This window comes from Chelmon rostratus, chromosome 17 (genome assembly GCF_017976325.1).
Source record: "Chelmon rostratus isolate fCheRos1 chromosome 17, fCheRos1.pri, whole genome shotgun sequence".
Classification (NCBI taxonomy): domain Eukaryota; kingdom Metazoa; phylum Chordata; class Actinopteri; order Chaetodontiformes; family Chaetodontidae; genus Chelmon; species Chelmon rostratus.
In genome coordinates this window covers 19,002,455-19,030,332 of record NC_055674.1, presented here as the reverse complement: position 1 = coordinate 19,030,332, position 27,878 = coordinate 19,002,455, and the positions used below count along the sequence as shown (strand labels likewise).

At 43.6% G+C, this 27,878-nt stretch overlaps 4 protein-coding genes across 5 annotated transcripts in view; 3 read left to right on the top strand and 1 right to left on the bottom strand.

The window, feature by feature from the left end:
- Positions 1-120: 120 nt before the first annotated feature.
- Positions 121-5,661, bottom strand: pglyrp6 (peptidoglycan recognition protein 6). The gene is made up of 5 exons (XM_041956357.1): positions 5,056-5,661; positions 2,516-3,337; positions 2,194-2,404; positions 1,799-2,093; positions 121-794 (listed from the first exon to the last, which is right to left on the bottom strand). The coding sequence occupies exons 1-5, from the start codon at positions 5,120-5,122 to the stop codon at positions 774-776; spliced, it is 1,416 nt and encodes a 471-aa protein (XP_041812291.1). The 5' UTR covers positions 5,123-5,661; the 3' UTR covers positions 121-773.
- Positions 5,662-6,466: 805 nt separating this feature from the next.
- Positions 6,467-9,899, top strand: LOC121620993 (trafficking protein particle complex subunit 5-like). The gene is made up of 3 exons (XM_041957280.1): positions 6,467-6,521; positions 7,619-7,891; positions 7,969-9,899. The coding sequence occupies exons 2-3, from the start codon at positions 7,622-7,624 to the stop codon at positions 8,263-8,265; spliced, it is 567 nt and encodes a 188-aa protein (XP_041813214.1). The 5' UTR covers positions 6,467-6,521; positions 7,619-7,621; the 3' UTR covers positions 8,266-9,899.
- A 229-nt stretch (positions 9,900-10,128) lies between these two features.
- Positions 10,129-21,318, top strand: mcoln1b (mucolipin TRP cation channel 1b). The gene is made up of 14 exons (XM_041956584.1): positions 10,129-10,287; positions 12,251-12,498; positions 12,613-12,774; positions 13,509-13,665; positions 14,202-14,283; positions 14,401-14,497; positions 14,717-14,816; positions 14,951-15,057; positions 15,629-15,778; positions 15,872-15,973; positions 16,104-16,226; positions 16,715-16,921; positions 17,472-17,602; positions 17,703-21,318. Exons 1-14 carry the CDS (start codon positions 10,245-10,247, stop codon positions 17,722-17,724), a joined length of 1,731 nt encoding a protein of 576 aa, XP_041812518.1. The 5' UTR covers positions 10,129-10,244; the 3' UTR covers positions 17,725-21,318.
- A 5,143-nt stretch (positions 21,319-26,461) lies between these two features.
- wu:fb95e10 (cell surface glycoprotein 1) overlaps positions 26,462-27,878 on the top strand; it is a 31,644-nt gene continuing 30,227 nt past the window's right edge. For both annotated transcript variants that reach the window (XM_041958007.1, XM_041958006.1), the window contains exon 1: positions 26,462-26,681. The gene's annotated coding sequence lies outside the window, so the exon portion shown is untranslated. The remainder of the gene's footprint in view (positions 26,682-27,878) is intronic.

Below are 27,878 nucleotides of genomic sequence, written 5' to 3'. Positions count from 1 at the left end.
TTAGCACTGGTTCTAACGTGGTCCTCTGGCGCTCTCTGCTGGCGGGAGATGGAACTGGCGCTGGAAGTACTCAGATTTTTCAGTAGAAGTAATAATACCACAGTGTAGAAATACTTGCAAGGAAAAGTCTTGCATTCAAACATTTTTATTGAGTAAAAGTACAAAAGTATTCGTGTCAAAATATACTTGAAGTACCAACAGTAAAAGTACTCATGATGCAGACTGGCCCATTTCAGAATAATTCATTATTATGTTATTATTGGATGAGATCATTATGGATGAATTCATGTGTGCATCACTTTAATGTTTAAATGGTAAACTAACAAAATCAGTCAGCAAAGTTCTCTTTTTACATGTGATGTGTCATGTGTAGCAGGAGAAAACAGTGCACTGCAATGGACATAACTTTCACTGTGTCATCATCATTGTATATGTGCTTCTGCATTCATATTGTGACACATCATTACTGATAACACTCATCTGTCATATTCCCATGTGTAGTTCATACAGCTCCTCATAATTTAGATCTTACATCTGTTTTGTGTGTAAAATCTTAATCTGTAATGCAACTAGTAACTAAAGCTGTCAGATAACTGTTGTGGAGTAGAAGTATAAAGCAGCAGAACATGGAAATAACTTCCCACCCCTGCTTTTCACAGTAATCACACCAGATGTCCTGCAGCGCAGGTCAGAGAAACAGCAGAAATCAGAAGATCAGAATAAGACAAATATTTGTTGTGTGAAGCTTTGGGCTCCTCGGCTTGACAGGCAGATCACTTTTGCTTCTTGACCTCCTGAAGGAAGGAAGAGACATATGAAATAAAATCAATGAAACAGTGATGCAGCGGTGGAAGGAGCATTTGTCTCAAACGGGTATTTTAATGAAACCATGTGAGAAGTTTAGAGGGGAAAGGGCCATTTGCTGTAAGTGCCAACAACTCATGGACATCTAAAACACTACTAACTAGAAAAAAGTCGAAGTGGTTTTGAAAGTCACGACAAACTCTAGCTGTCGGTAAATATAATGAAGCAAGAAGTACAATATTTCCCTCTGTATTGAGGACAAGTAGAGAGTAATAAAACATTCAATACTCAAATAAAGTACCTCAAGACTCTTCCACAGCACTTGAGTCAGTGTACGATCTACCTAACCACCAACCACAGCATCTACACAAACCCAAGCACCAACAAAACAATACGACTAAGATTTACTGACATACAGATATGCCATATTCTTTACTAGTAGGTCATATTATTATGATCAAAAATGTAGCAATGAACAGTCAGTGTTGCTAAAGTTAATGTTATGGTGGTTAGAAATACTTGTGCTGGTGATGACGCCATGGCCAGTAGCTCTCAGCTGGCATTATTTAGTCTGGGGAGCAGAAGATGGATCGTATCACCTGTAACTTTTCATCTTTTCTTCGTAACACCTGCTTCTGAATATTCATTTCCTGTCAAACTCGACGATTTTGCACGGACTTTTAACTCAGACACAGAAAAAAAGTGTGACTACAAGCACTGAAGTGTTCTTGCAATCGCAAGGCATGCCCTGACTGTCTTGACATGTCCCAAAAGCAGGATTAAAAGACATAATGAGGGATGCCACACCCTAATAACAACAGGGTGAGTCTTGCACCCTTCGCTGTGCACTTTTCACCTTCCTCATTCTGTTATGCCAATCGGAGCAGGCTACACCGGCTCTGTTCTGGATATTCATACTTTGTTCTCTCTCAGATGAGGGACGTCTGCTAAGCCCACAGAACACCTCCTGATGTCTGTCAATACTCATACATACCCCGAAGTGTTCCCAGCCTCTGATCTCATTGTACAGAGCATCTCCGGGACAGGAAGTGCGCACCACCTGTCTGTGCCCCTGCAGGGTGAAGTTGGCAATCAGTCGCCCGCCATCAACGGCGCAGGATGCCAGCTGATCTCTCACCAGCCCCATGGAATGCTGGGAGGGCAGGCCGGCCACGTAGTCTCCGATGAAGGAAACGCCGTAGCCTACGGAGTTGTGTCCGAGGGTGTGGGCTCCCTGCCAGAGCCAGCCGCGGCCCTCGTAGATGTTCCCGTCAGAGCCTGCGACGAAGCTTTGGGAGCACAGAGTATCTCAGACGCTGTAGGTTGGGTGCAGAATTTCACACACGTGCTGCACATTTCACAAGAGGCCCAGAACCTGACTGCTCTTACCTGTATCCTATGTCGTCCCAGCCTCTGTCCTCCTGGTGGAAGCGCTGCATGGAGCGCATGTCTGCAGAGCACTGCTGGAAGGTCAGGCAGGGCTGGCTCGGCGTGTGAGTGTGGTGGATGAACATGAAGGACAGAGGGAGAGAGAGGTTGGTGGGGCTTCCTTTGTACGGCTTCGCACCCCACATACAGCGAGGTATGATGGGTGGGCAATCTGAAACAGATGAGTAGTGAAGAGCTGGTTAGTCTGTGTCACTGGAATTTAGTGAATAAATAGTGGATTATTCTCAATTTTTTTCACTTCCTCTGTTGGTCTGGCGCTCACCCATGTACGTCTGGACAAACTCTCTCATTCCCTCTTTCACCACAGCCATCAGCTGCTTCCTCTCCTTTACGTCCATCTTTGAGCGCCCCGACAGTCTCCGCTGCAGCTCTGCTGATTTCGCCACCTTTCTGACCAGCGCTGGAGGGCTGACCAGCCCTCTGAAGTTCTCCCTGCGGCGTCTGCTGATGAGGCGCGGGGCGGCGTCCAGTCCTCTGCTCCCCAGCTGGTGGCAGTAGTACTCTGTCAGCAGGCCGCTGAGCTTCAGAGGACTTCTGGATTTGGCCTCCATCCCTAGGACCACCCCGTCCATGCCTCCGTTCAGCTGAGCGGTGGTGAGCGGAGATGGGCTGCCTGAGAGTGTGAAGACTTGAGGAGAGGTCAGATTGTCCCAGCAGCCGTCAGGACCCAGGCGCTGGGTGAGAGGGGAGCTCTGCCTGAATGAAAGGTCCAGGTCTTTGGCCAGAGTGAGCTGGTACAGGCCACCGTCACTCCGCTTGGACTTGGAGAGGAAACCAGCCTCGATGCCCAGGAGGAGGGGCATGAGGGCAACGGTGGTGCCATCAGAAGTCAGCGCCACACCTTCCTCTTTAGCGTCCTCAGTCACCCTGTGATGCACAGCCTTTCTAATGTAAACTGAGAGGCCAGCATCCATTTCAGGACCACCAGAGTTGGCATCACCGAGGAAGTGTTGAATGAACGCATCATTAAGGCCAGCTGCCTTGCGCAGCCTCTTCAACACAGCTGCTGGCTTTGACCCAGGGTCCGCGTCCTCCACCTGCTTCACCGCCTGGATGAAGTCATCCATGTGGCAGGAGAATGAAGCTGGAGACGAGAGCAGAAGACAGATAAATGTGTCTCTGCAGCCCTAGACAACCTTAGCCTCTTAACCTTTACCTAACCTCCTCTAAACTCTGTGTGCACCCCAAAACCAACACACACACACACACACACACACACATGAATGGTTTAATAGTAGCAGCTAATGTTACAATAGTTAGCTTACTGATAAATGAGGCAGCACTGGCTTCAGTTTGCAGAGAGCGAGTCAGCTGCAGGTCCATTATCATGATGTTTACTATCGTCTCCCGTTCCTGAGGACGTCACACAAGCTGAGCTAACAAAGTGGTTTTACGAGTGTGTCTACAACCATTAGGCTGCTGAAGCAAACAGACCCTCAGCAGCATCAGAAAAGTTGAACGGCTGAGTTGTTATGAAACGTTTCTTCCTGTATTCAGACCAGCCATCAGTTTGAGAGTGAGAATATCTTCTAATCCAGTGATTTCAGTTTTAATATTGGGCTAACTTTTGGTATATATGCAGCATTGAGCGACAAACTGGGGTAGTACTTGTTAGAAATCAGTGGAGAGGAAGTATTCAGATCTTTTAGTTCAGTAAAAGTCGGTATAATGAGTAATAAGTATTAATAAGAATAACCAGGAAAATGTGCATACCGTTAAAGTATTAAAAGTAAAAGTATGAAGTGCAAAAATGTCCCCCTGTGACTGTTCTACTATTATATGTACATCATTAGATTATTAATATCAATGCATTCATATAAAAGCAGGATTTTACTGTTGCTGGAACCACAAAACCTTTTTGCATGAAAAATTACTTCAGTGATCATCAAAATAGTTGCCAGGTTTTCTGTGCATTATTTGTTTGTTGTGTAAAAAGTGCAAGATTTGATGTTTAAAGTGGCATTAGAATAAAACGCTCAAGTTAAGTACAAGTAGCAGTTACCAGTTTAGTTACACAGTTCAGTTACAGAGTTTCACCACTGGTGGAATTTAATCCACCTTAACTCTGCAGATAAAACATGATTCCGGTGAAGTCATATTCCATCGTCTGTTATTATGACATACTGCAAAGAAATGATCCTGAGGCCGGAGGAAGATGGCGCTCCACCTTCGCCTTGTGCTAAAAAATGAAACAGTGAAATATTGTTCTCTCACAGTGAGGCTTCACGCATAATTACAATGTTGAAAAGAAGATATGAATACGCTGATATTTCAGATTGTGCAGACCTCCTTAATGTGTTACAAATACTTCATTACTGATTACTCTAATTAACCTCTACAGATGCATGCGTTTACTCCTTAATTCAGGCATTTGTACATGCATGGTAATGAACAGTGAACAGATGAACAGTATTAAAAAAGTAAGGGGGCCAACAGAAGCTGCATATATATGGGCCCCCATATTTTAGTGCTACACCACTAGCTGTCAGGATGTTGATAAGAGGATGAATGAGATGCGTGCAGGCTGACATTTCAGCTGCAGATGATGTATGAGCCTACATGAGCTCTTAAATGAACAAAAAGTCAATGTTTTAGGAAAATTTGCTTCAGGGAAAGACGCAAATTTGCCAAGTAGACACACAATTATAAAGAATCTCATCTGAAGAGATGAACAGACAGGAAAAAATGTAAATGTACCAAAATCAGTTGCTTATTTCTCTTTCTTTCCAAATAATGGTGATCTGAATACAACTATTTCCATGACACCCAATGGATCTCACAAAACTGGTGAAATGTCATTACCTTCTGCGTATGTGCTGACCAAAACCACCACAAGGGCCAGGGTCCATCTCCAGGAGCCTTTATCCATCCTGAGTTGTGAACACCTTCAGCTCCAAGCCTCAAATATCTCCCATTCGTTGCCTCCCTCTCATTTATAGAAATGCATGTGCAGGTTAATGGTTATGTAACAGCTGTAGACCTACTGTAGATACGCCTGCGCTCAATCTCTTGGTGTGGCCGACTAAGCAATGTGGGAAACTAGCACCTGTGGTGAGGACAGCGGAGTTGTTTTTGTCTTTACCGCTCAACATCGTTCCACATACAACACACACACATTGTCGGCGTGACCGAGCTGGACATTTTCGAGAAATTCTCAAGTTCTGTAATATATCTCGGCCAGTCTAATTTTGTTGTTAATGTTGCTGGCACTTGTGAAAGCTTCTGGGAATAAAATAAGCCAAACTCTTCACTGCTGTACAAATCACTGGCTGTCCTCTCTGAAGCAATAAGCATGTCCATGTTAATATGCAGAAAACACAAAAACCCAGGCTGCAAAACCTAGGAAGTCCCAGAAACAAGAAACACGTGTGTGCTTTGTGGCAGAAACATACGTGCACACTGATCCATTCATCGCTGCTTTTAGGTCAGGTTTACACAGACGTTGCTGAGAAGGCAGCTAGGAAGAAGTGCAATAAACCGTTAAGATCGAAAGTCAGTGCTCAGTGCTTGCAGCATTCATTTGATGACCAGAACAGGAAGTGGGTGCACTCTTTGTGTGAACAGGAAGATAGAATTCAGAGGGTGTGCAATGTAAATACCAAAGGTCAAAGATATACACCCGCAATTACTGCAATCTGTGATAATAAAGACAGTTAGAGGGGAGGAGAGGTCATAAGACCAAAAAAGGAAAGGTCTTTTTTCACAGATGACATTTTGGCCTCTTCAAGCACAAGTATCACTAACAACACAAAAAACAATGGCTGCATTGCACTGAGTGCTGTAATTGAGCCATCATTAATATTTTACGTTGAACCGATGCTTTTCCTGCAATGACAAGCCACAATGTCTGCTACAAAAACGGTCTGTAAATCTGATTCATCAAGCAATCAGTCAAACCCAAAATATGATGAAGCCTAACTTACTCTCAAGTTTACTGCCAATATATGAGATTGTGGTGGGTTTTGCATGTGAAAACTGTAGCAGTTTTGGGCAAATACATGCAATAAATGCTCTTGATTATGTTATTTCTGTTAAATGTTCAATTGTGCATGCTAATTGTGTTTATTTTATGGTGACTTTATGGTGACATTTTTCCAGGGACAAGAGATGAGAATGGCCGAGTAGCGTAGACGCTGCAGACTCCGGTACAGTAGGTGGCGGTACGCGGTTACAATGCTGGTTGCAACTCGAGAGTAACGTAAACATAAAGGAAGAAGAAGTCGAAGAAGAAGACAAGGAAGAACCGTAGTTGACCTATCTCCAACAAGGTTCGTTTATCTACAAAGAAGTCGCTTGTAGAAATTAACGTGATTCTCATGTTATCTAAAACAGTGTTTTTGTGTTTGTAAAACGTGCATGTTACCATTCCTGGAGAGGCTGGCATGCGGTTATCTTAGCAGGAAGTGTCCGTTAGCATCTGTGGCTAAAGAGCTAACGGCTAGTGACGATCAGCTGTGTGTCGGGTTTGAAAAGCTCAAACTGGACAGTAGTAAAAGCAGAGCCGGTAGTTCAGAGGGCGTCTGTTAGTATATGTCAGGAAATACCCCGTGAATTTGATGTAGGAAGAAGTGTCTAAGTGGAGCGTGTTTTTTGCACACATTTTCCTCTCAGTGAGAGACACCTCATCATGGTGCTGTGTGACTGTGGAACTGCTTTAAAGTCATTTATGCTAAATGACGCATAAAAACGCAAGTTAAGAAGGCAATATATTAAGTGTTAGTAAAAGTGAAAGTATTAGTAAAGTAATTGATTAGTTGATAAATTGAAGAATTTGGATTGATCATAAGTCACTCACCCAGCAAAATGCCAAAAATCTCTGTTTTCAGCTTCTCTAATGTGTACATTTGCTGCTGTTCTATATTTTATACAGAATAGTTTTTTTTGTTCATTTGGATGACGCTACCTTGGGTCCTGGGAAATTAAAATGGTGATATATTTAACAGCTGTGCATTAGTTTAGTTAGCCTGCAAAATTATTGGCCTGATTGCTGTATGAAGCACTTTTTTCAATATGATGAAAGTGAGGTAAAATGTGACCAGAGGCTTTAGTCACCACTGACTGGTGTTATTGGCATATATTCTGGTCAATATGTCAATGTCACTCCAACATTTGGTTCCTAACAACTGCAGGCACCAGGGCCCCTGGTTGGGAATCACTGTCATAGGTCATATCCATGAAATGTTTATGTTTGTGCCAATACATGTAGTATAGCTGCATGTTCGAGATCATGTGTTAGTTTCCGTCAAAATGCTCAACAGCAGAAAGTCTCTCTCCTAGCTAACAACACTAGCTAGTTCATAGTAATCTGCATATGTGTGTCAGTTGATACTAACCTATGCTGTGGACTGTCGTCACTCTCCAACAGAAAATGGACACACGGTTCACTCGCGGGAAATCCAACATCTTGGAGCGACCCCTAACCCGACCCAAGACGGAAGTCAGCGTGAGCGCGTTTGCCCTCCTGTTCTCAGAGATGGTCCAGTACTGTCAGAGCCGCGTGTACTCTGTGTCTGAGCTGCAGACGCGGCTGGCGGACATGGGCCAGAGTGTGGGAGCCGGCATGCTGGACGTGCTGGTGCTGAGAGAGAAGAACGGGAAGAGGGAGACTAAGGTGCTCAACATGCTGCTCTTCATCAAGGTGAGCAAATTGTAAAATGCCACTGATGGTTTCAGAGTTCAGTAACTTTTTAACTCTCGCAGTTTTCTTTCCTTTAGGTTAACGTCTGGAAGTCTCTGTTCGGGAAGGAGGCTGACAAACTGGAACAGGCCAACGATGACGACAAGACTTACTACATCATAGAAAAGGAGCCACTTATCAATGCGTACATCTCTGTGCCCAAGGAGAACAGCAGCCTGAACTGCGCTGCCTTCACTGCAGGCATCGTGGAGGCCATCCTCACACACAGCGGCTTCCCTGCTAAGGTCACTGCCCACTGGCACAAAGGCACCACGCTAATGATCAAGTTTAACGAGTCAGTAATAGCCAGGGACAAGGCTTTGGATGGCAGATAAGGAAGACTCTTGAGAGTTGAGAGGTTATGTTAGTCCATGCAGGTTGAGGATAATTCACCCAAGTCCAGGCTAGTGTTTGTTCCTGACTGAATTTTCCTGTGGTAACTGGGCAACTTTATGGATGGATGACTGCACCGTACTGAGCCACGCCGAGAGACGAAAACATGCAGCTAGTTGGCTCAATCAAGTTTTTGTGGATCATCTCACTCCTGTTATACCTCATGAAGTGACACAAAATTGTTTACTGAAGATCTTTGATTTGCAGTTTCATGTCACATTTTTACATCGCAGATCATTCATAGACGATGAAAATATTGGATAATACTTTCACCACACTTGTTCAACTGTAATTCTCTGATTTAAGCCCAACAGGTCAACATATTGTAATTAAATAACTGTAATTAAATAATTTCACCTTGGGCTCTGGGAGATTGTGGTGGCCCATTTACACTATTTTTAGACTTTCTGTAGACTAAACAATGATTCAGTGAATCTAAAAAACAGTTTTATTTGATAATGAAAGTAATGGTCAGGTGCAGCCTCATATGGTGAAAGTGAAACCGCTGAAAGGCCTACTTCATGGTGGCCAACTAATTAGAGCATCTGTTGTTTATATCATGTTCATAAAAATTGGCGTCACAGTACCTCAATACAGAATATTTCATTACACAGAGGGAGGTCCAGACTGATGAGATTATTCTCTGTTTCATTCCAGCTCATGTCTGTAAAATAGATTCGTAATCAGAGCCGTAGCTATCATTGATGACACTGAGGTCATATTCTCACTTTGTTTATTTCATCAGATTTGTTTTGTGTGTGTGTGTTTGAGAGAGAATTGGGGGCAGTTATTACCAACATAGGGGAGTTTACATTCTGTATTTAAATACAAAACTTGAACATTAAGTTTTTAAATCAGACTCGACAAGATAAAGAGAGATGGAGGCAGCAAAATAACGGATACATCAAGGCTTCAGCATTTCAGGATTTCATTCCTGGCAGCATTGAGAAGGATTTGAAACAAATCCTTTGCAAAATAAATAAAATGTAAACATTTCAAATGGTGAATGAAATCCAGAACATTTTGGTTTTCCAGTCAGAACGATGTGAGGGTGGGGCATCCTGGTGACCAGGTGGTTAAGATGTGTTACCATGTAACTTAAAAATGTTTGGAAAATATGCTTATTACCACATTCATGTCTGTACAGTAATTATGAAGCTACAGCAGCCAATTAGCATAGCTTAGCATAATGACCTAGCGCTGTCCAAATGTAACAAAACCTCTGATTGTCGCTAATTAACATGTTAAATACTGGTTGCTTTGTATGGTAGTTTGTATCCATACGAAACAAAGTGTAAAAGTGCAAAAACAGTTTTTAAGGGTTGTATGCCAGGCTAGATGTTTCCCTCTGTTTCCAGTCTTTGTGCTAAGCTAGGCTAACTGGTCCTTGGCAGTAGATTCTTATTTACCATACAGACATGAGAGCGCTGTCAGTCTTCTTTGATAATTGTCTTCAACAAAGCAAATGTCCCAAAATGGTCAGTTCATCTACAGCCCTGCTCATATTGTTTATTATTATTTATGGCACCGTTTATTTGTCTGTTGGATAAAACCGTAATAAAACAATGTGAAATGTCACGTGAGTCTGAGTCATTAGCACAGCAGATATTAAAGCCATGACAGCGTGCGACCTGCCTGAAGAAGCCGACATTCGCTCCAGGTGTGGCGGGATGACGGCAGGCTCAGCTCGCGGTATCCCAGCGGCAGCAGCGCGTACAGTAGTCACGTGGTGCAGCGGTCACATGGTTACCAGGAAGCTGCGGTCTGTTTACCTATGTGTCATGCGTACACTGCGACACCCAGCATCCTCGGTGTGCGATGAAATCCGACACGCTTTAACAACATGAGTCCGCTCACTGCTCCGTCCCTGCGCCGGTAATGTCCTTCTCCATCGTCCCCGTGTGATCGTCCAAGCATCACCATGGCGTCTTCCAGTTACACTCGCATCCAGGACAGCGCCACAGGTTTGTCAATACAACCCCCGTGTTTGTCTCTCTGGCCTCATGGCGCCAGTGAATCTGTGTGCTCCTCTCTGCATTTATAAAGCTGTTTTCACATCAGACGGGTCCATCTGTTCATTTCTATGGGGCGGCGTCGATTATGCCGAGATGTGATTAATATTGGGTCTAACAAAGGAAATGCTTCATGTCAACGTTACATATATCCGCCAGCTGCATCCCATTTTACTCATTGAGCAGGTCCCAATTAAAGCAATGGCGTTCTACAAGCTCATCCCAATTATACAATGAATGTTCTGCAGACACAGGTGAGTGGAAGCTTTGAGATGTAGAGTTCAAGATCGTCATGAATAATAGCTCTGATGATGTCATCAGGGTTATTTTTTATTTGGCTTGAAAGCTAGCATTTTAGGTGAGCATGCAGGAGACAGAGCATTTTCTCATTCATTATCAAGAGATTCAAGATTCAAGATTTCTTTATTGTCATTGAGCATGACCTGTCAATGAAATTTGCATTGCAACCCCCATGTTAGAAACAAGATAATAAGATTATAAATTTATAAAATAAAATTAAGATACTAGAATAAAATAAACCATGTAAACCATGGTATAAAACCATAAACCATGTTGTAAAAATGTTCGTAAAAAAATCAATAAAAATATACCAGAAATGAAAATATACTAAGACAATAAAAATATACTAAACAATAAACAATAAAATATACCAGTGAAATGTACCAACAGCAGCTGAAGTATACTAAAATGTATATACTGAATATTTGGTCTGTAAAAAAAAAAAAGAAAAAAATCAGGAAAACAGTGAATAATGAACCCCCTTACAGCCAGCCGTGGGGGGCAGCCGTGGCCTAGAGGTTGGAGAAGCGGAGAAGAGGTTGGTCCCCCACCGGACCGGCAGAAAAATTTGGGTGTGGACAAGTATTCCCTCCCCCTCCATTAGCCGGCTGATGTGCCCTTGAGCAAGGCACTTAACCCCCCCAGTATGCTCCCCGGGCGCTTGATTGCAGCCCACTGCTCCTGTGTGTGTTTCACTGCATGGTGCATGTTGCATGTGTGTGTTTCCCCAGCGATGGGTTAAAAGCAGAGAAGTAATTTCCCAGTCTTGGGATTAGTAAAGTAAATAAACTTAAAGCTGAGGTCATTGAATGTGTTGGTATGTCTGACCATCGGCCCAAAACCCCCAAATATTTAAGAACCTATAATGTGAGATGGGGGGAAACTGCAAATGTTTGGCGTTAGTGCTTGAAAATGAGTAAAACAATGAATCAGTTCTTAAAATAGTTGCAGATTATTTTTTCTAATCAACAAATGCACTATTCAGCTTCACTATTCCCCTGACAAGTGAGTTCCAGCTGCTACCATCTAAAAGGAGTTTCATAGACCCGAGAGTTAGGACCACTCGCTACAGGAACAGCTTTGTTCCTGCTGCTGTTTCTCTTTTAAATAGGAGGTCTGTCCTATTTTAATGTGGTCTTAACTTGCTTACTTATTTATTTACTTATTTATTTATTATTGTTTTACTGTCCCTTGGATCATACTCTTGTTTTCTTAGCATGCTCTTAACAGGTCTTATATTGGCATTTTAAGTGATATTTAATGACTTTTATTTATTTATTTTAGTCTTTTGACCATGAATCAGTGAGCTGCTGGGAGTACCTGTCAATGTCTGCTGTTAATCTGTCTTCCGCATGTGTGCTGTGTTTTTAAATGTTGTGTATAATGTTTGAGATGCCCTCTAAAGACTGCAAAACAAATCTACCTACGGGTATCAATAAAGTTACCTTGACCTTGACCTTGAGATGCTTTCCAGCAGCACCATAGGAAGCGTTTTTTTGTTTTTGTTTTTTAAGTGCAGTGCCAAATCTCTTAAGTGCCTCTTTAGCATTTTATTACAACTGATCATGGTTAAGGTTCATCTGCCTAAAGCCATGGATTTCTGTGTATTTCCCAGAGAAGGACCGGCTCCTCTCCTCCGTGGCTACCTATGGGTCCCAGGATCTTCTTAAGGGTGGGAGCCCCCGCCCCACTTGTCTGGTGGGCTCTGAGCCCCACCAGAAGCAGGAAGAAGAAGAGGAGGAGGCCCTGAGGAGGAAGCTCAAGTACTTCTTCATGAGCCCATGCGACAAGTATCACGCCAAAGGGCGCAAACCGTTCAAACTGGGCCTGCAGCTGCTCAAAATCCTCATTGTGACGGTTCAGGTGGATACAGCTTCATGATGGATGCTGCTGTCCAAATAACATCAAATAAGTCACAGCTGCTGTTCTGATGTTTCCTGTCTGTTGAAGCCCGTGTGTTCTGTCTCTGCCTCTCAGCTGGTGCTGTTCGGGCTCAGCAACCAGATGGTGGTGACGTTTAAAGAGGAAAACACAGCCGCGTTCAAACACCTCTTCCTGAAGGGTTATCAGGACAGCGCTGCTCAGGCCGTTCACACGCAGAGCGAGCTGTACGGCCACATCCACTTCGCTATAGAGCAGGTACCAGCTACGCCGAGGCCACTCAGTGCACTGCCTGAAAGGCCGCTTCAGCCACATTACCAAAAAAAACGCCTCTCTATCTTCCCTCTAGGGTGCTGTTAGCTAGCCGCGAAAGACGAGTCCATGCAGCCATGCTAGCAGCTGTGTGGGGCTGGACTTTAGCTGATTTCTAATGTTAGCGTGCTAGCATGCTCGCAGTGACAGCTCTCACATGCTGATGTTCAGCAGCTGATGTTCTCCATATTAGTTTAGCATGTTAGCATGCTAAAATTTGCTAGTTAGCTCAAAGCACAAAGTACAGCTGAGGCAGATGGGAACATATTTGGTCAGAAAAAGTGTTGGACTAATTGAAATTTTGACATGAAGGTGTAGTTAATATTTAGATATTTATTGTGGTTAAGTGTTTTGTGTGTGTGTGTGTGTTTTTTTTTTTCAAGAAAATACAGAAACATCCCAAAATCTGGTGGATGTAAGATAAAGTTTTGCATGGCTAGATATTACAAGAGGTGAGGAACAAAATGCATTTTCATTTTGTATTTCCGGTGAAGCGACTCTTGTGGTTCAGATGAGAGTTTCAGTGTCACATGGTTTACATTTGAAAGCTTTTCCCACCTTGCAAATAGGATGTGATACCTGAGATGAGCACCATTATGAGCTGCAGTTCTGTATTTTTTAATATGCCTCACGTTCTGTTGCAATTCCCCACTCCCCCTCTTCCCCACTTCCCCCTCCAGTACATGGCTCTACCTCAGATCTCACTGGGACGGTACGCGTACGTGTTGGGTGTCGGCGTAAACGGAAGCGCGCTCTCCCTCTGCCAGAGGTACTACAGGAGGGGCACCATCGACCCCGTCAACGACACCTTTGACATTGATCCCTACGTTGTCAGCGGTAGGATGGCTTTTTGTCTTTCAAATTTTTTTTCTCCGTGGTGTTCAGTAAATTTACCCCTGGGTATTTGACATTAAAAAAAGGCAGCCTTGTTATTTATTCAGTGCCAGTGTTTTTTTGCCCCTTAAGGAAATGACTGTGTCAGTGAGTCATTGTGTTGCTGCTCCACATAAGTCAAGAGTTGCCCTCCAACTGTGCCCTACTTTCAAAGGCTGGAAATAGTTCCTATCACAAAAACACAACACAAAAGCTTTTTCCCCCCCATATACTTTAGTAGCAACACACTATGTTTCTGTGCAGGGAAAGGAGTTTTTTTGCATACACCTGCTGATTTGGCAGAGATGACTTTTGGAAATGCCTGACAAACTAAAGTAAGACAAATAAAGAGCAGGACTCTGCATTGCAGTGCTTTGAGGAAGCGTGGTTGAGGTCATCCCTTCATGTGATGTGGAAAAAGATGCTTCTGTGTGCACTTAAAACTTCTCCACATGATATTTCTTCAGTTCCTCTATTGCTATTTTCTGATTTGTTTCCAGATTGCATTGGACTGAATCCACCGGCTTACAGTTCTGCTCCAGGAAACAGTGACTACAAGAATTTCACTCTCAATTTTTACAAGTCAGATGATTTTATATATATTTTTTTGAAATTCAAAATAAAATAGTGTTCATTTTCTTTACAGTGTTAACTGGTCACGCTGAATTCTCTTTGTCTCTCTTTTATATTTGTCTCCAGGCTGATAAATGTGACAGTTGACTTCCAGCTGAAGGCCATCAACATTCAGACCATTATAAACAATGAAATCCCCGACTGCTACACCTTTGCTATCACAGTGAGCCATCTCTTCTGTCTTTCTATTGAAATGAAGGCCCAGCATCACAGCACAGTGCAGATAGAGATTTGTCCTAACTCATCCTGTCACAACTGTGAAGTTGCAGTTTTTCCAAGTTCTATGTTAAAATGAGCGAAACATTGAGATAAACTGATGGAGTTGTGTTCAGATTTCCATACCCAGAGGTTGTGTATTTACCCTGAGTTGTCTTGCTATCAGATCGTCATGGACAACAGGGCGCACAGCGGCAAAGTGAAGATCAGTCTGCAGAACCAGGCGTCCATAAAGGAGTGTAAAGACCCCAACGTGTCAGGACACGGTGAGTAATTGCTGGTGGATGAGCTGCAACGACCTTGTGGAGATATTCACTCACCTGACTCTTCATCTCAACTGTTTTATCTGTAATTTTCTTAATTACCTTTGATCCGTCTCGTTCGGCTCCTCTTGTGCCAGCGGAGAGCTATGCACGGGAGTTCTTTGATGTGCTGGTGGCGTTCGTCTGTCTGCTGTCCCTGCTGCTGTGTGGGCGCTCCATCCTCAGAGGCATCCTCCTGCAGCACGTAAGACAGCAGACCAAACCATCATCTATGCACTTACATTGTGAAAACTCAGACTCAGCAGCATTGGTTGATTTAAATACACAGAAATTAAAGGTGCTCCGAGGAGTCTTTATCGTAGAACAGACAGTTTTGAAGCCCCCTGCCTTTGCTTGCACATCGCTGCGTTTCCTGACACAGTACCACCAGCTGTGGGTCATTGGAATAGCGTGAAACCATTGCAAGTGCGTGTGTGTCCTCATGTGCAGGATGCGTCTTTTGAGCGCACCTTCTTAAACTGCAAACTGCTGCAAAAAGAAAGCTACATGATCATATTTGATCATAATAAGGTGACAAGGCTACAGTCTGGCAATTTAGTCATGAAGGAACGTGTCACGCGTGTGACTCATCGTCACACTTTGGCTGCAGATGATACTCCAATATCACCAGACCTAACCTATAAGGAAAGGTTCTCAAGATATAGGATATAACATATTAATAAGTGAAATGTTTTTATATCCATTACATTTTTATGATGCATTTTGAACACAACACAGCTGCCCATCTTATCACTCATCTTCCATCCCTCTAACAGGAGTATGTGCAGTTTTTCAAACACAAGCTTGGCCGCACCGTGAGCTGGGGCGACAGGATGGAGTTCATCAACGGCTGGTATATCCTGCTCATCATCAGCGACATGTTCACCATCATCGGCAGCTTCATCAAAATTGGGATTGAGTCTAAGGTAGTATGACACAGAAAAACGATCACCTCCAGCTTCAGATGTTCAGTATATTTTTCATTGCTGGTAATAAATGACGTCACTGTTGTGATGCAGAATTTGTCATCATATGACATTTGTGGAATCCTGCTGGGAACCTCCACTCTGCTGGTGTGGGTGGGAGTCATCCGCTACCTCAGCTTCTTTCAGAAATACAATGTAGGTGAAACACACACACACACAAAAAGATCGTGTTAGTAGGAGGCATCTTTTTCTGCTTTGTTTTGTGCAGTGCTGCTTTTAAATAAATGTATTTTGCTCGTTGCCTCCATCTCTCTTTATCTCGCAGATCTTGATCGTGACTCTAAGAGCTGCTTTCCCCAACGTCATCCGCTTCTGCTGCTGTGCAGCTGCCATTTATATGGGCTATTGTTTCTGTGGATGGATTGTGCTGGGGCCCTATCATACCAAGGTACTGCACACACACGCTGCAGTATTTCTAATCAGGAATGAGCTGGCATGAGTCATTCAGACCACACGGACATGTCAGAGCAGCCTAATTAACATAAAATGCCCTACAGTGTATCATCTTTGTAGCTATGTATAATCAATGAGAAAATAAAATAAACATTTATTAAATATGACAGCAACAGAAGATACAGCTGTTTTAAGGATGAGTAAACTGAACTTCACTTGTAAAATCAATGGGAGTGTCCCTTTTTTAAAGTGATAGTTGGACATTTTGGGGAAAATTTGCTTATTCTCTTGCTTGCTACAGTATTTCTATCGTATTTATTTGACATCTGTCTCATCTAACTTTCAGCAATACTGGGAATCAACAAATATTCCCAATTATTATGTTGACAAAGCTTTGGCCTCTGGCTTCAGTGCCATTTCCTCATTTACTTACTGCACTGATATGGCTCGCCTTGTTTCTTTGCACTGACCCCGTGTGTACAGTTCCGCTCCCTGTCCATGGTGTCGGAGTGCCTGTTCTCTCTGATCAACGGAGACGACATGTTCGTAACGTTTGCTGAGATGGAGCAAAGCGGCGCACTGGTGTGGATCTTCAGCCAGGTCTACCTATACACCTTCATCTCCCTCTTCATCTACATGGTGCTGTCCCTCTTCATTGCACTCATCACCGGAGCCTACGACACCATCATGGTATGGTTTCATTAAGTTCCGCTCTCGTCTCTTTGCACTGTCAGCCAGTAGCCATCGTCAGTTCAAATTTCAGACATTTAGCTTGAAAAGGAAAGCAGGACGGCAGGTGGAAGAATAGCTTTGAATGAAGCAATGGAAAGTTTCAACCGATAAAGTAACTTTAAAGTGATGATGGAAGGGTTGAAAAGTCTCCAAGTGCCATTGAGAGCTGCCTGGGGGTCCTTTGAGAATATCAAAAGGTTATTTGATTTTAAAAAACTGAAGTCAAGTCGAATTACACTTTATTAGATTTAGAAATGGAGTGCTGGGACAAAGGCGAAGCGTGTAGGTCATTTTTTTCCAAACAATGGCCAAGGGCTTAGACTTAGATATTTCATGCGAGATACAGTAAAGCAGTCATCAACAAATTCTGTCTTTTCTAATCCCCTTCAAAGAACGTCTTTGTTCAGGGAACAGTCCTTACAGTTTTCTGTTCAAATGAAGCATGATTGTGAATCAGTGGTGAGATTAGTGTGTAGGACATTTTCAGCTTTACGTCGTCTTCCAACAGGCCCAAACACAGGAGCAGGTACGTGTCAACGATCTGCACGCGTTCATCGCAGAGTGCACGGACACGCCCTGCTCTGGCAAGTTCCGTGGGCCCGAGGGGTCTTCATGCTCCTTCTTCTGCTGCTGTGACTGGTGAGGAGGAGGAGGAAGTGGATGCACAGAGGGAGTAAGCAGTGTATGAGTGTGTGTGTGTCTAGGGAGTCTTGATGTTTTTTTTTTCCTCTCTTTAAAGCACGATATTTCCACTCCAGTGACAGCTGGCTGCAATTGCACTCCTTTTTCTGGATACCCAGCAGGGACAATAAATGCCTTGAGAGTGAACAGACTGACCTTGGACCGCGCTGTCCTCTGTAGTCAGCGTTTGAATTTTGCATTTAAATTTGTGCTGGAACAGTAGAACGCATTGCACAGTCACAAGCCCAATTACCTGCTTTGGCTTTTGCACTGTATGAATAATTTACTGTCTCTTCCTAAAACGTCTGTTTGTTAGGGCTTTGATGACTAGACGCATAATGCCAGTAAACAAATTTATTGCTGTAGACTGGACACAGGGTCCACTAAGTAAAATGGATTCAAATTTTCACTTGACTGATCCACCATGTACAGAGTTTTTATTGTCCACATAGCTACACAGGAGACAGGAGTATTGTGCCTCTTGATTATGTAAATATATGTATGTCCTCTGAATCTTCATAGCAGAGGTAGAACAGACAGCCAGGGAAAACTGAAAAATGATCATTAACTGCTGTATGTATGCATTAGCTCCGACATTTTCAGTCAAAGCTTTCCTCCACTCCTGTTTTCATTCTTCTTTCCTCGCCCCTTTTGTCCATGCCCTTCTCTGAGGGAGATGATGGCTGCACCATGAAGGAAGAGCCCCGCAGCCATACCAGTTAGTCATCAATATGTATGAACTGTTCCTGCTGTAAAGAGCCAGGTGACTGTGCTGGCTAATGCACTACAAGGCAGAACCTTTTTCCTGTTTGGTTTAAAGTACTCCCTGCAAGGCTGTAAAATAATGTTTGGCAACAAAAACTTACAATAATCAAGTCAAGATGAAATGAAGGTACGCATAGGGATTTCTGCTTTAGCCATGGACCGAAAAGGCAGAATTTTAGCTGCATTGTGTCAATGAAAAATGGTGGTCTGGGTGATTTCTTTAATGTCCTGAACAAAAGAGAGGGTACGATCAAATGTAACACCGAAAAGTCATGAGACAGAGTGTTTAACAGCAGACAAGCAGGCCTCTAATTTATTAGTTCGAGAATGATCACCCCCCTTTGCAGGGCCAAGAACAGAGCCCTGAGGTACTCCATATTTGTATCAGAAAATTTGGATGTAGGCTTCTTATAGAAAACACACTGTGTTCTTGCCAATAGATAAATATAAGATGTGACTTGCTGGCACACAACTCTTTCTAGAGCTGGAATTTTAGAGACTTGTTGGTCATTATTCAGAGCATGATGGTAATTCGACACACACTCATGCCATGAGAGGTCTGGTTTACAGCATTGCGCTCCAGTCTCCTGCAGGCCCGCTCAAGAGCGCGCCTTTCTTCAGCTTCTGTGACAGGAGTCAGGACCACAGGCAGTCACTCACCTAATGCAGTTAAAGTCAAAGGAGCAGGGTGGCCACCGACCGGCTGGTGGATGCTGGAGTGTCAAATTTGATTTCTCAATTCCAGGAAAGAAGAAAAAGTGTGTAAATTATCTGCAGTTCAGGCTGTCTCACCAGCTAGGCTTCACCAGCTGTCACCGCAGCTCAGTTGTCACCTCTTTCTTCTTTTTGTTTCTAGGCAGGGCTCCAGACAAATATATTTCACCACCATCCCAGAAACGTCCCAAAATCCAATTTTAACTGTCCCAAAGTGGAAAACCATCCAGAGATCAAATTTTTTTCCTTTACTTTGTTATTATCATCTGAAGTTGTTTGTTGTTAGCGACATACTCTATGGAAAGCACTTTGTAATCAATAACAGCTGCGTACACTTTCTGTTATTCAAGTTCAGTTACGTCAGCAGTGTTCCTCAGTACAGAACTACAGTAAATGCTCTGGTTACTTTCATCTCTGACAGAAGTTTGGTCAGATTTAAACACTGATGTAAAGTGTCTGTTACATTAACTCCAAACTGCTCAGCTGAAGTGCTTCAGTACACTCATTTACTGTTAACTTGCTGTGTTGTCAATATAAACTGCAATTCACTGTGTAACGCTTAATGTTCCTCTGAACAGAATATCTCAGTACTCAAATTCTCAGTGTTTGTTTAGCTCTGTTAGCTGTAATCTCTATTAGCTCCATTAGTAGTTAACTTCATTAGCCAAATAGGACTCTTCTGCTCACTGGCTGCTAAGTGCTAACTAGCTCTTCTGAAGATTTGTTGTTTACAATTTAGCATTATCAGGGAAGAAATGGGGTGCATCCCCCATTGATAGCGAGTTAACTGCGTCCTTTCAGATTGTAATGTATCAGAGACGCAGGGCACGTACCTAGCAACATCACTACAACTATAGTAATAGCATGAGAAGACGGCTCTTGGTTCAGTTTGTCTGTTGCAAAGTGATAATTATGATGGTTTGTCCAAAACACATTTCTATGGTTCCTGGGATGACAGGACGCCGTTAGTGTCGAGCCCTGCTTCTAGGTTTTAAACATTTTTATGGTAAGATGTCAAAAAAGTCAGATCCCTGTCTTAAAGGTGCAGCGTGTAGGATTTAGTGGCCTCTAGTGGTGAGGTTGCAGATTGCAGCCAACTGAACACCCCTCACCTCACCCTCACCTTCCAAGCATGTCACCACTCTCTAGGCCAGTGTTTACTTGTCTGTTGTGGGCTACTCCTTGCAAGAGGACCCACTCCCCCTATAGATATAAAGAACTCATTCTAAGGTAATGAAAACACATCAAGTCTTATTTTCAGGTGATTCTACACTAATGAAAACATAATTCTGGTTGTTGTATTCCATTTCTGTCAATAGAGCCTCCTAAATCCTCCTCCCTGGACCTTTAAGTCACCTTTGACCAAATATGTTTGGGTGTTTTGGCTGTGCTGTCAGGTAGTATGTAGGCAGCTTACAGAGCTGTGCCTGTATTTTATATGATGTGTCAGACACTGTCAGTGCACTGATATTGAAGCCATGTGTCAAAGGCTAATGGCTCTCCCTTTTTTTTTTCTTTTTTTAGCTGTTAACGAGCTAGGGCATCTCTATAAACCAGCAGTTCTACATTTACTCTTTGTAAAGAAAAGTGACTATTTGAAATATCACTCTTATTACAGAAACTTACTGAAGTGGTAATTTAAACAATTCCAGCATGCTGTGTGAAGGCATATGAAGGTCACTGTTCAATGGATGAGGCGTGTTCACGGCACAAAATTTGTATCAGGACTAAAGGGTGCATTTTTTTTATTGCTCACTGACGTGTTAACTTAAACTAATCAATATTGTTTACAGTTACAACATGTGTTTTCTTTCAATGAATGTTAATGTACACTTATTTATTTGCACTTAATGAAGACTTACGGTATGTACAGCTTAATTGATTTTAATGTGTCACATGGGAGCCATATAGCACAATGGAGCCGAGCACTGTATACGTAATGTATCTGTTGGTGTTCTCCTGACACTTGTGGGAAGGTTCTCTAATGCTACTTTGATTTAGTAGTAACACTGTTACTGTTCACTACATTTCCTCATATTTTGTATACTGTGTTAATTCTTCTACGTGTGTTTTAAGGAGCAAGTGCTAAAAGGGAGTTCCTCAGTGTCTGTATAGGAGCAACTTGTACAGGTTTTTACCCTCATTTGTATTGAATCTTTTCTGTGTAGATCGCTTCAGAATGTCTGCAAAATAAACTGGAAAGACTCTGAAACTGTGTCAAGCTTCCTGAGATAAGTAACCCAGATCATTGATAAGGTATCAATGGTTTTTTTATGCTTTCTGTCCCACAGTAGGCACATTGTGTGTACAGTTTTAATAGTCAGCTGTTCAGACTCTTCATGTGGTGACAATGCTAAAATGCTGATACAAATATTTGTATCATTTAGTATTTAATACAAAATGCTAAAATGACAAAGCAGGTATTATGTTTACCATAGTCACCATCTTAGATTAGGGTGTTCGTATGGTATCATTTGCTAATTAGTACCAAACACAATGTACAGCTGAGTCTAATGAGAATCGGACACAGAGAAAATTTGATGTGATGGTGGTACACAATGAAAAATCCATCCTGAGGGCGGCGGCATGAACATCTGCACCAAGTTTCATGAAAATTCATCCAGCAGTTGTTGGGGACATTTCACTCAAAACCACAAATGTCATCTTAATGGTGCTATGAGAGGAAAAGTATATGGTACAGCAAAAAGCTTGGATTGCATGACGCTGATGAGCACTTGGTGTGTTGTGGTAGTCTGACACCACTAGAGGGAGAGAGAAGGTTCTCTCTGCAGCCGCCAACCTGCAAACCAATTAGAGGGAATCAATACAATGCAGAGGCAATAAAGAAATGATATGAATATGATACTTTGAGGGGGTTGTTGCCTTTGCTAAATACAAAAACTACTGAGAGTAAGTACTTAACCTTCCAGTCTACCATTACCACAAACTATCTCAACACCAGGCAAATGGACATAGAGTCAGGGTCAGGCTGTAGCAGCCAAAGAAAACACATTGAAGATGCAAATGGCCAAAAATGAGAGAGCATATGGGACGGACAAAGATCAAGGTAGATATGTGCACACTCACTGCTCTTAGTGCAGAGGAGTGGTATGGCTGTCCAATATCCTTAGTACCTGCATGCATTATTTACTCAGAGATGCTACCAGGGCAGAGACGAAGCACTTAGGATCAGACTGACAGGAACTGGCCAGTCTGTTCTGAACATTATCAGGTTTCAGAGTAAGGCTGATTAAACAGTCCCACAGAGAAAACATACAGTGGATCAGAGGCTTGGTTTCCTCTACTAGTTAACTACAATCATATGGCAACCCAGAACTGCACCCTTTTTTAAATGACTAGAATAAAAACCAGCAGGAATCCGAATCTCAGTGTTATTCTTTTCCATTTGCATGATGTTCGTCATCATATTCTGTGTAGTAGAGCCAGCACACTCTGTCCACACACTGCAGAACATATATGGTACACATTCATGACGCTCCCTCACTATGTGGCCTGTGCACGGTTCTTCTTCACATGTTGCCTGACGGTGAGTGCGGTAGTATCCTGCATGTTAATGATATGCTGTGCTGGCACGTTGTGCTCTTCGGGGAGTCCATGCTGTGCAAAGAGAGCAGCAGCTGCACCCGCGTGTACTAACCTGTATCTGCCTGGCATTCATTCACACACACCCCATTTGTAATGTAATGATATAAGCGTTATTAGAGTGTGAAGCGTTACGCATGGTTATATCCCTCATGCCTTTTGAAGCCAATCATGTTCTGAGCAGTTTAATTTGTGAATATCTGAAAAGATGGCGACTGTGTCTGGTGTGATGGGTGTGTCTCTTGGTGCCAGCTGTTTTTCTTGTACAGCTTGGCTGACTAGCAGGAGAATCCGACCTCTGCACAATCTGACTGTACATGCTGGAATACATGAAACACAATGAGAGCATGCCTGTATCTGCCGCTGTAAATAACTAATGTGTTGTGTAAGAGTTCGCCAAAGGTAGCAGACCCCTGACTGGAGGCCAGGTTCTGGGGCTTGACTGAGCGCCAGCCCTTTTGTGCTATGGCTGCCCCAGCTGGACCGCGGGCCGGGGGGAAAAAACAATGAGATAAATAACACGGGAACTGTGCAGCGGGGTACACAGCCCTGCCCCTTCCTGTCTCCGCTGCGGCACACCACTGCCTGTGTGAAAAAAAAACACCTTCCTCTCTTTGTTGCGCCTGGTTGACCATGCCAATACGTCCATCAGCATCAAGCCAGCAGGCATCGAAATCCCCGGAGTCCCCACCCTCGTCCTGGTCTCCTTCCATGCCTTTCATACACTCGCACACACACCTGCATGCGCATGCTGTATGATCACGTGCTCACACAATGAAATCCGCACACAGCTACAGTATCATTATCATTTTCAACTGCGTTCAAGTCTGAGCAGCCATTTGAAAAACCTGATTAATCCCACAGACATTTCTGCGGGTAAGGCTTGACTTTCAAGATTCAAAAGCAAGACAAGTGGCATGACAAGCAGTAATAATAAGAAGCGAAATGAAGGAAGGCGCTGCCCTCCAAACTGATGGGCTGATCCACTTCAGAGGAACACAAACAAAACTTCCAAAGGAAATCTGACAGAGAAAGATGGAGCAAGACCAAGAAATAACGTGTTTTAATGCAATCAGGTGCACGTGTAGTGTATGTTTTCAATTTTGTGCCGTACATTTTCCACCCTGAGCTCAAACAACCAACGCAGGGCCAAATCTCCCCTCTCCAGCACTTGGAACGAGAAGAGTGCACCACGAGCTCGACATGAAAAGAAGCCCATCCAGAACAGAGCAGTACACAAAAGCCTGGCTCATGCAGGCAGGGGCAGGCGGCTGCCGGGAGCTGAGCAGCAGCACAGCAGACAGACAGACAGACAGACAGGCGGCATGCCCACCCAGACTGTCTCTGATGAAAAGGCCCGTTTGGGTGAGGAGCCCGGCGCACAGAAACAAAAGCTCGTATGCCATGAAACGACGCCCTTCAACGTCTAACTGCGACTGAGAGAAAACACACGTGTTGAACTGCGTCCACTCTCAGCCACCTTTATGGTCTGTTGCTTGCTGGAAATTTGACTTTCAAGACCAATAAGAAGGATAAAAAAAGTTGTAAGACCTTCAATCTTATGTACATCTTGATTTGGAAAGGCCAGAATCAATCAAAATAAATATTTTAATTACAATTTCACAATCAACAGGTCTGAAATGTGTTAAGAGATTTGAAATTCTGGATGCAACAGTCACATTGAAGACAGACAATGAAGGCAACTTGATGCATGTGGGGCAGCCGTAATGCACCGTTAAAGCGTGTGTGTGTGTATGTGTGTGTGTGTGTGTGAGAGAGAGTGAGTGTGTGTGCAGTCGGGCATGAAGAAAGGAAGAAAAGGGTTTGTAGAGGAGAGAAAAGGGGGTGCCGGGGCCTAAGAGGGAGGGCAACAGACAACCGGGAGGAACTCGGGCAAGAGAGAAGGGTGACTTGCAAGAGGTGACATCATCCTTAATTTGAATAATCCCCCATCCTGGGAAGTGATTGGCTGCGCTTAGAGAAAGCAGAGATCCCCCTGCTATTCGCTATTCACCCCTTTCAGTTTCAGCATGGCGCGCTGTCCTGCTGAATGTTGCCTTCAAGGACACGTAGCAACCTCCTATTTCTGAGGTTGGAAGTTGTGAAAGATTATTCCGTGCCACTGTGTGTCCATGTGGAAGGGTGAATAGTGCAACATAATTTTCACAAGAAGGCAGTGGCACCCAGAATTGGATTAAGTAAATAAAATCAGTTGACATGGCCTCTGTGTTCTCTACAGGTAGTTTCTTTTTATGTGCTGTGAGAATGTGCCAGGCATTTCCACACCAGCCATAATAAGCTCAACAACCATTTCACCCTCCATTGCCAGTTAAGTTGCCATTTATTGCCAGTTAACAGGCTGGCAGTGCACAGAAAGGGTGTAGCACACAACCTTAATTAACATTATGCAAATGACGGCAGTGTTTGCCCATTTGACCGGACTAACAAAATTTGTTTTGTTCTCAGTCATTCCTCTGTTGAAATGTATTTTCGTCACAGACGTGACTTGGCGGGCGGATCCTGACTATACAGAGACATCTCTAATGGTGGAAATTTAAACAGGTGTAACAGATACAATTATTTATTGCTGCTGAATGATATTTAGGTGTGCCAGAACCCGGGGGCTGGATTAATCTGCTATGGATCCCCAGTGAACTGAGGCCCCCTAGTTACACCCTGTCCTTCCACTCTGTATTACTGTAGCAAGCACGTGGCATCTTCATTATGCTTTTGCCAAAGCTCCAGATAGTAGCTAGGCTACTCCTGCCCAGGAAGTATGATATTTCACTGGGATATCTGCTTCAGCAGTACATATTCCTGAACAAATGTGCAATTAAAGGGGCAAATGTAATGGTTCGAGCTAAAAACAGACCAGCTTGTCATCTGCGGCTCTGTTGGGAGCTTTCTAAAGTTGAACCTGCTGCTGTCTCTCTCTAAAAATCTGTCTCTCACAAAAGCCCCAAGCCAACACTAACAACATTAAATTGCTGGAGTAGAATTAATGAATTCAACTAATGATTATTTTCAATATTGATGACTCTGCTGACAATTTTCTCGATTAACCGATTCATTTTGGTCAGTAGAATGTTAGAGAATAGTTTTTCTTTGTTTATCTGGGACTGGTAGCTTCCTGATGTCTCTGATAACTGTTACCAGCCAAGAAAGAGTACACTTACACTGTTTTTGTATGGATTAGACAGACGAGATATAATGTGTTAAGTATTGACCTTGAGTGCAGGTAGGTGGATTTTGTTACCTTTGGACAGAGCCAGGCTAGCTGTTTCCCCATTTCCCGTCATCATGTTGTGCTAAAATAGCCTGTAGCTTCATATTTAGCTAGCTCAAGATAACCTTAGAGGTATCAATCTTGTCATCTAGCGTTAACTCTCGGCAAGAAAGTGCAACATATTGAGTTATTCCTTGACATCATTAATAAAGAATAAAATTTTCAGCTTTGTTTTTTTTCTAATTCTATTCTTTGAATACCCCAGCTTTAACGTAGCGTTTTTACCAACAGCAGCTCAAAATAATGACAGGTCTTTCATATGTCGACCTTTCATTGTTTCGACATTTCCAGCAGCACCTGAAGGCAGCGGCAGCCCTGTCCTCTCCTCCGCCTGTCCATCCATCCGCTCACCGGTTTACTATCGCGCGCGCGTGTGTATGTGTGTGTGTGCGCGCGCGAGTGGAGAGAAGCGTCACTCTCCTCCTTTCTTCGTTTCAGGGAACGCGCATCACTTGTGAGAAACGGCGCCTGAGACCCAGAAGTTTCTTGTCTGTCGGCTCGGCACGGTTCGCTCTGCTCCTCCGCGACATTCTTCCGTTTCTTCTCGCTCTCATTTCCACCCGCATCCTCACTTTCAGTTTTTTCCCCAGTCGAGGATTCAGTCGGGGTGTTCCGCTAACACAGGGCGTTGCTGGAGAGGATTTTGCTAGCTCGCCGCTGCACTGACTGGTAAGGGCGAGATTGTTTTAGCCGTAGCTAGCATGCTAATGTCATTTTGTAGCTGCTGCCAGGCTAATTAACGAACCTCCAAAGCGACTCTTAAAAATGAACGTGGTGTGTGTCGACCGTGTCGGACATTAGCGTCTCAGTTGTACTTACCGTGTTACTACTTGTGTTGCCTCAGTTTAACACTAAACAGTTCATCGGAATTATAGTGGCTCTTTTTGTGAATGAATATTTCCGTTAAATGTGCAGTAGAAAATGTATGAGAGGTTTTGCTTTGGTGTCAGCTCCTCTTTTAGTCGGTCTTTTAGTCTGTTTCAGATTCAGTTTGATTCCTGCTCAATGGGATTGATGGGGCGGTGGCAGGCTGCATGGCAGCTGGAAGTGCTCAGCAGACCTGTTAGGCTAACCTAAAACAGATTAATTGTTTCTTTTCATGCTCCTTTTCGTTGACAGGACGTGCTCCCCTCTTTGTGAGACCATTTTGTCTGCCTTTTCCCTCCCTGAACTTTTTTTCCCCTCATCTCCCCTCCTTGTCCATCCTCCAGCGCGGATGCCCATTGTTCTGTGATGGGCCAAGTGGTGCGAGTGCTGGGAAATGTTTCGGCCGCCTCAGAGGGAAGAAGCCGGCAAATTTAGCGCTAATCATTTTGCAGATGCCCACTCCGTCTTCACGTCAAACTAAACGGAATAAGGGGCGTTTGCGGCATGTTAAAGCAGTGATTTCCTCAGACCTTGGAGGGAGCATGCAAAGCTGAAATATCTCTGAGAGGGCTGTGCACAGACCCAAGCTGGCATGTTATCAGAGGTGATTAATGTCACCCCCCAAAAGTGATCGGCTATTGTGGTGTGAGAGTTAAGGCTGGAAGGCCCCTTAGCTGCTCCTACGCTGACTCTTTTTGGTGAGTGAGTGCAACAAGACAGATTACACTCCCCTCTGAAGAACAATGGGGAGGAGAGAACGCTGCCAGTTTCCAAAGCCTGGCCAAGAGCATTTAATAAACTGCAAACATGCAAGCATTGGAAATCTTTATCCTGAGCCCACAACTCCATTCTCCTCCCCTGAGGTGCCACAGACGGCGACATAAATTGTCTCAATCTTTTGTGGCCACGGTGGGCATGGGTGGGTCAATAATGTGTGGCGATCGACCATGAGGTATTGATGTCATCCTGAGTAAATGGCATCCCAGGGTGACTAATATG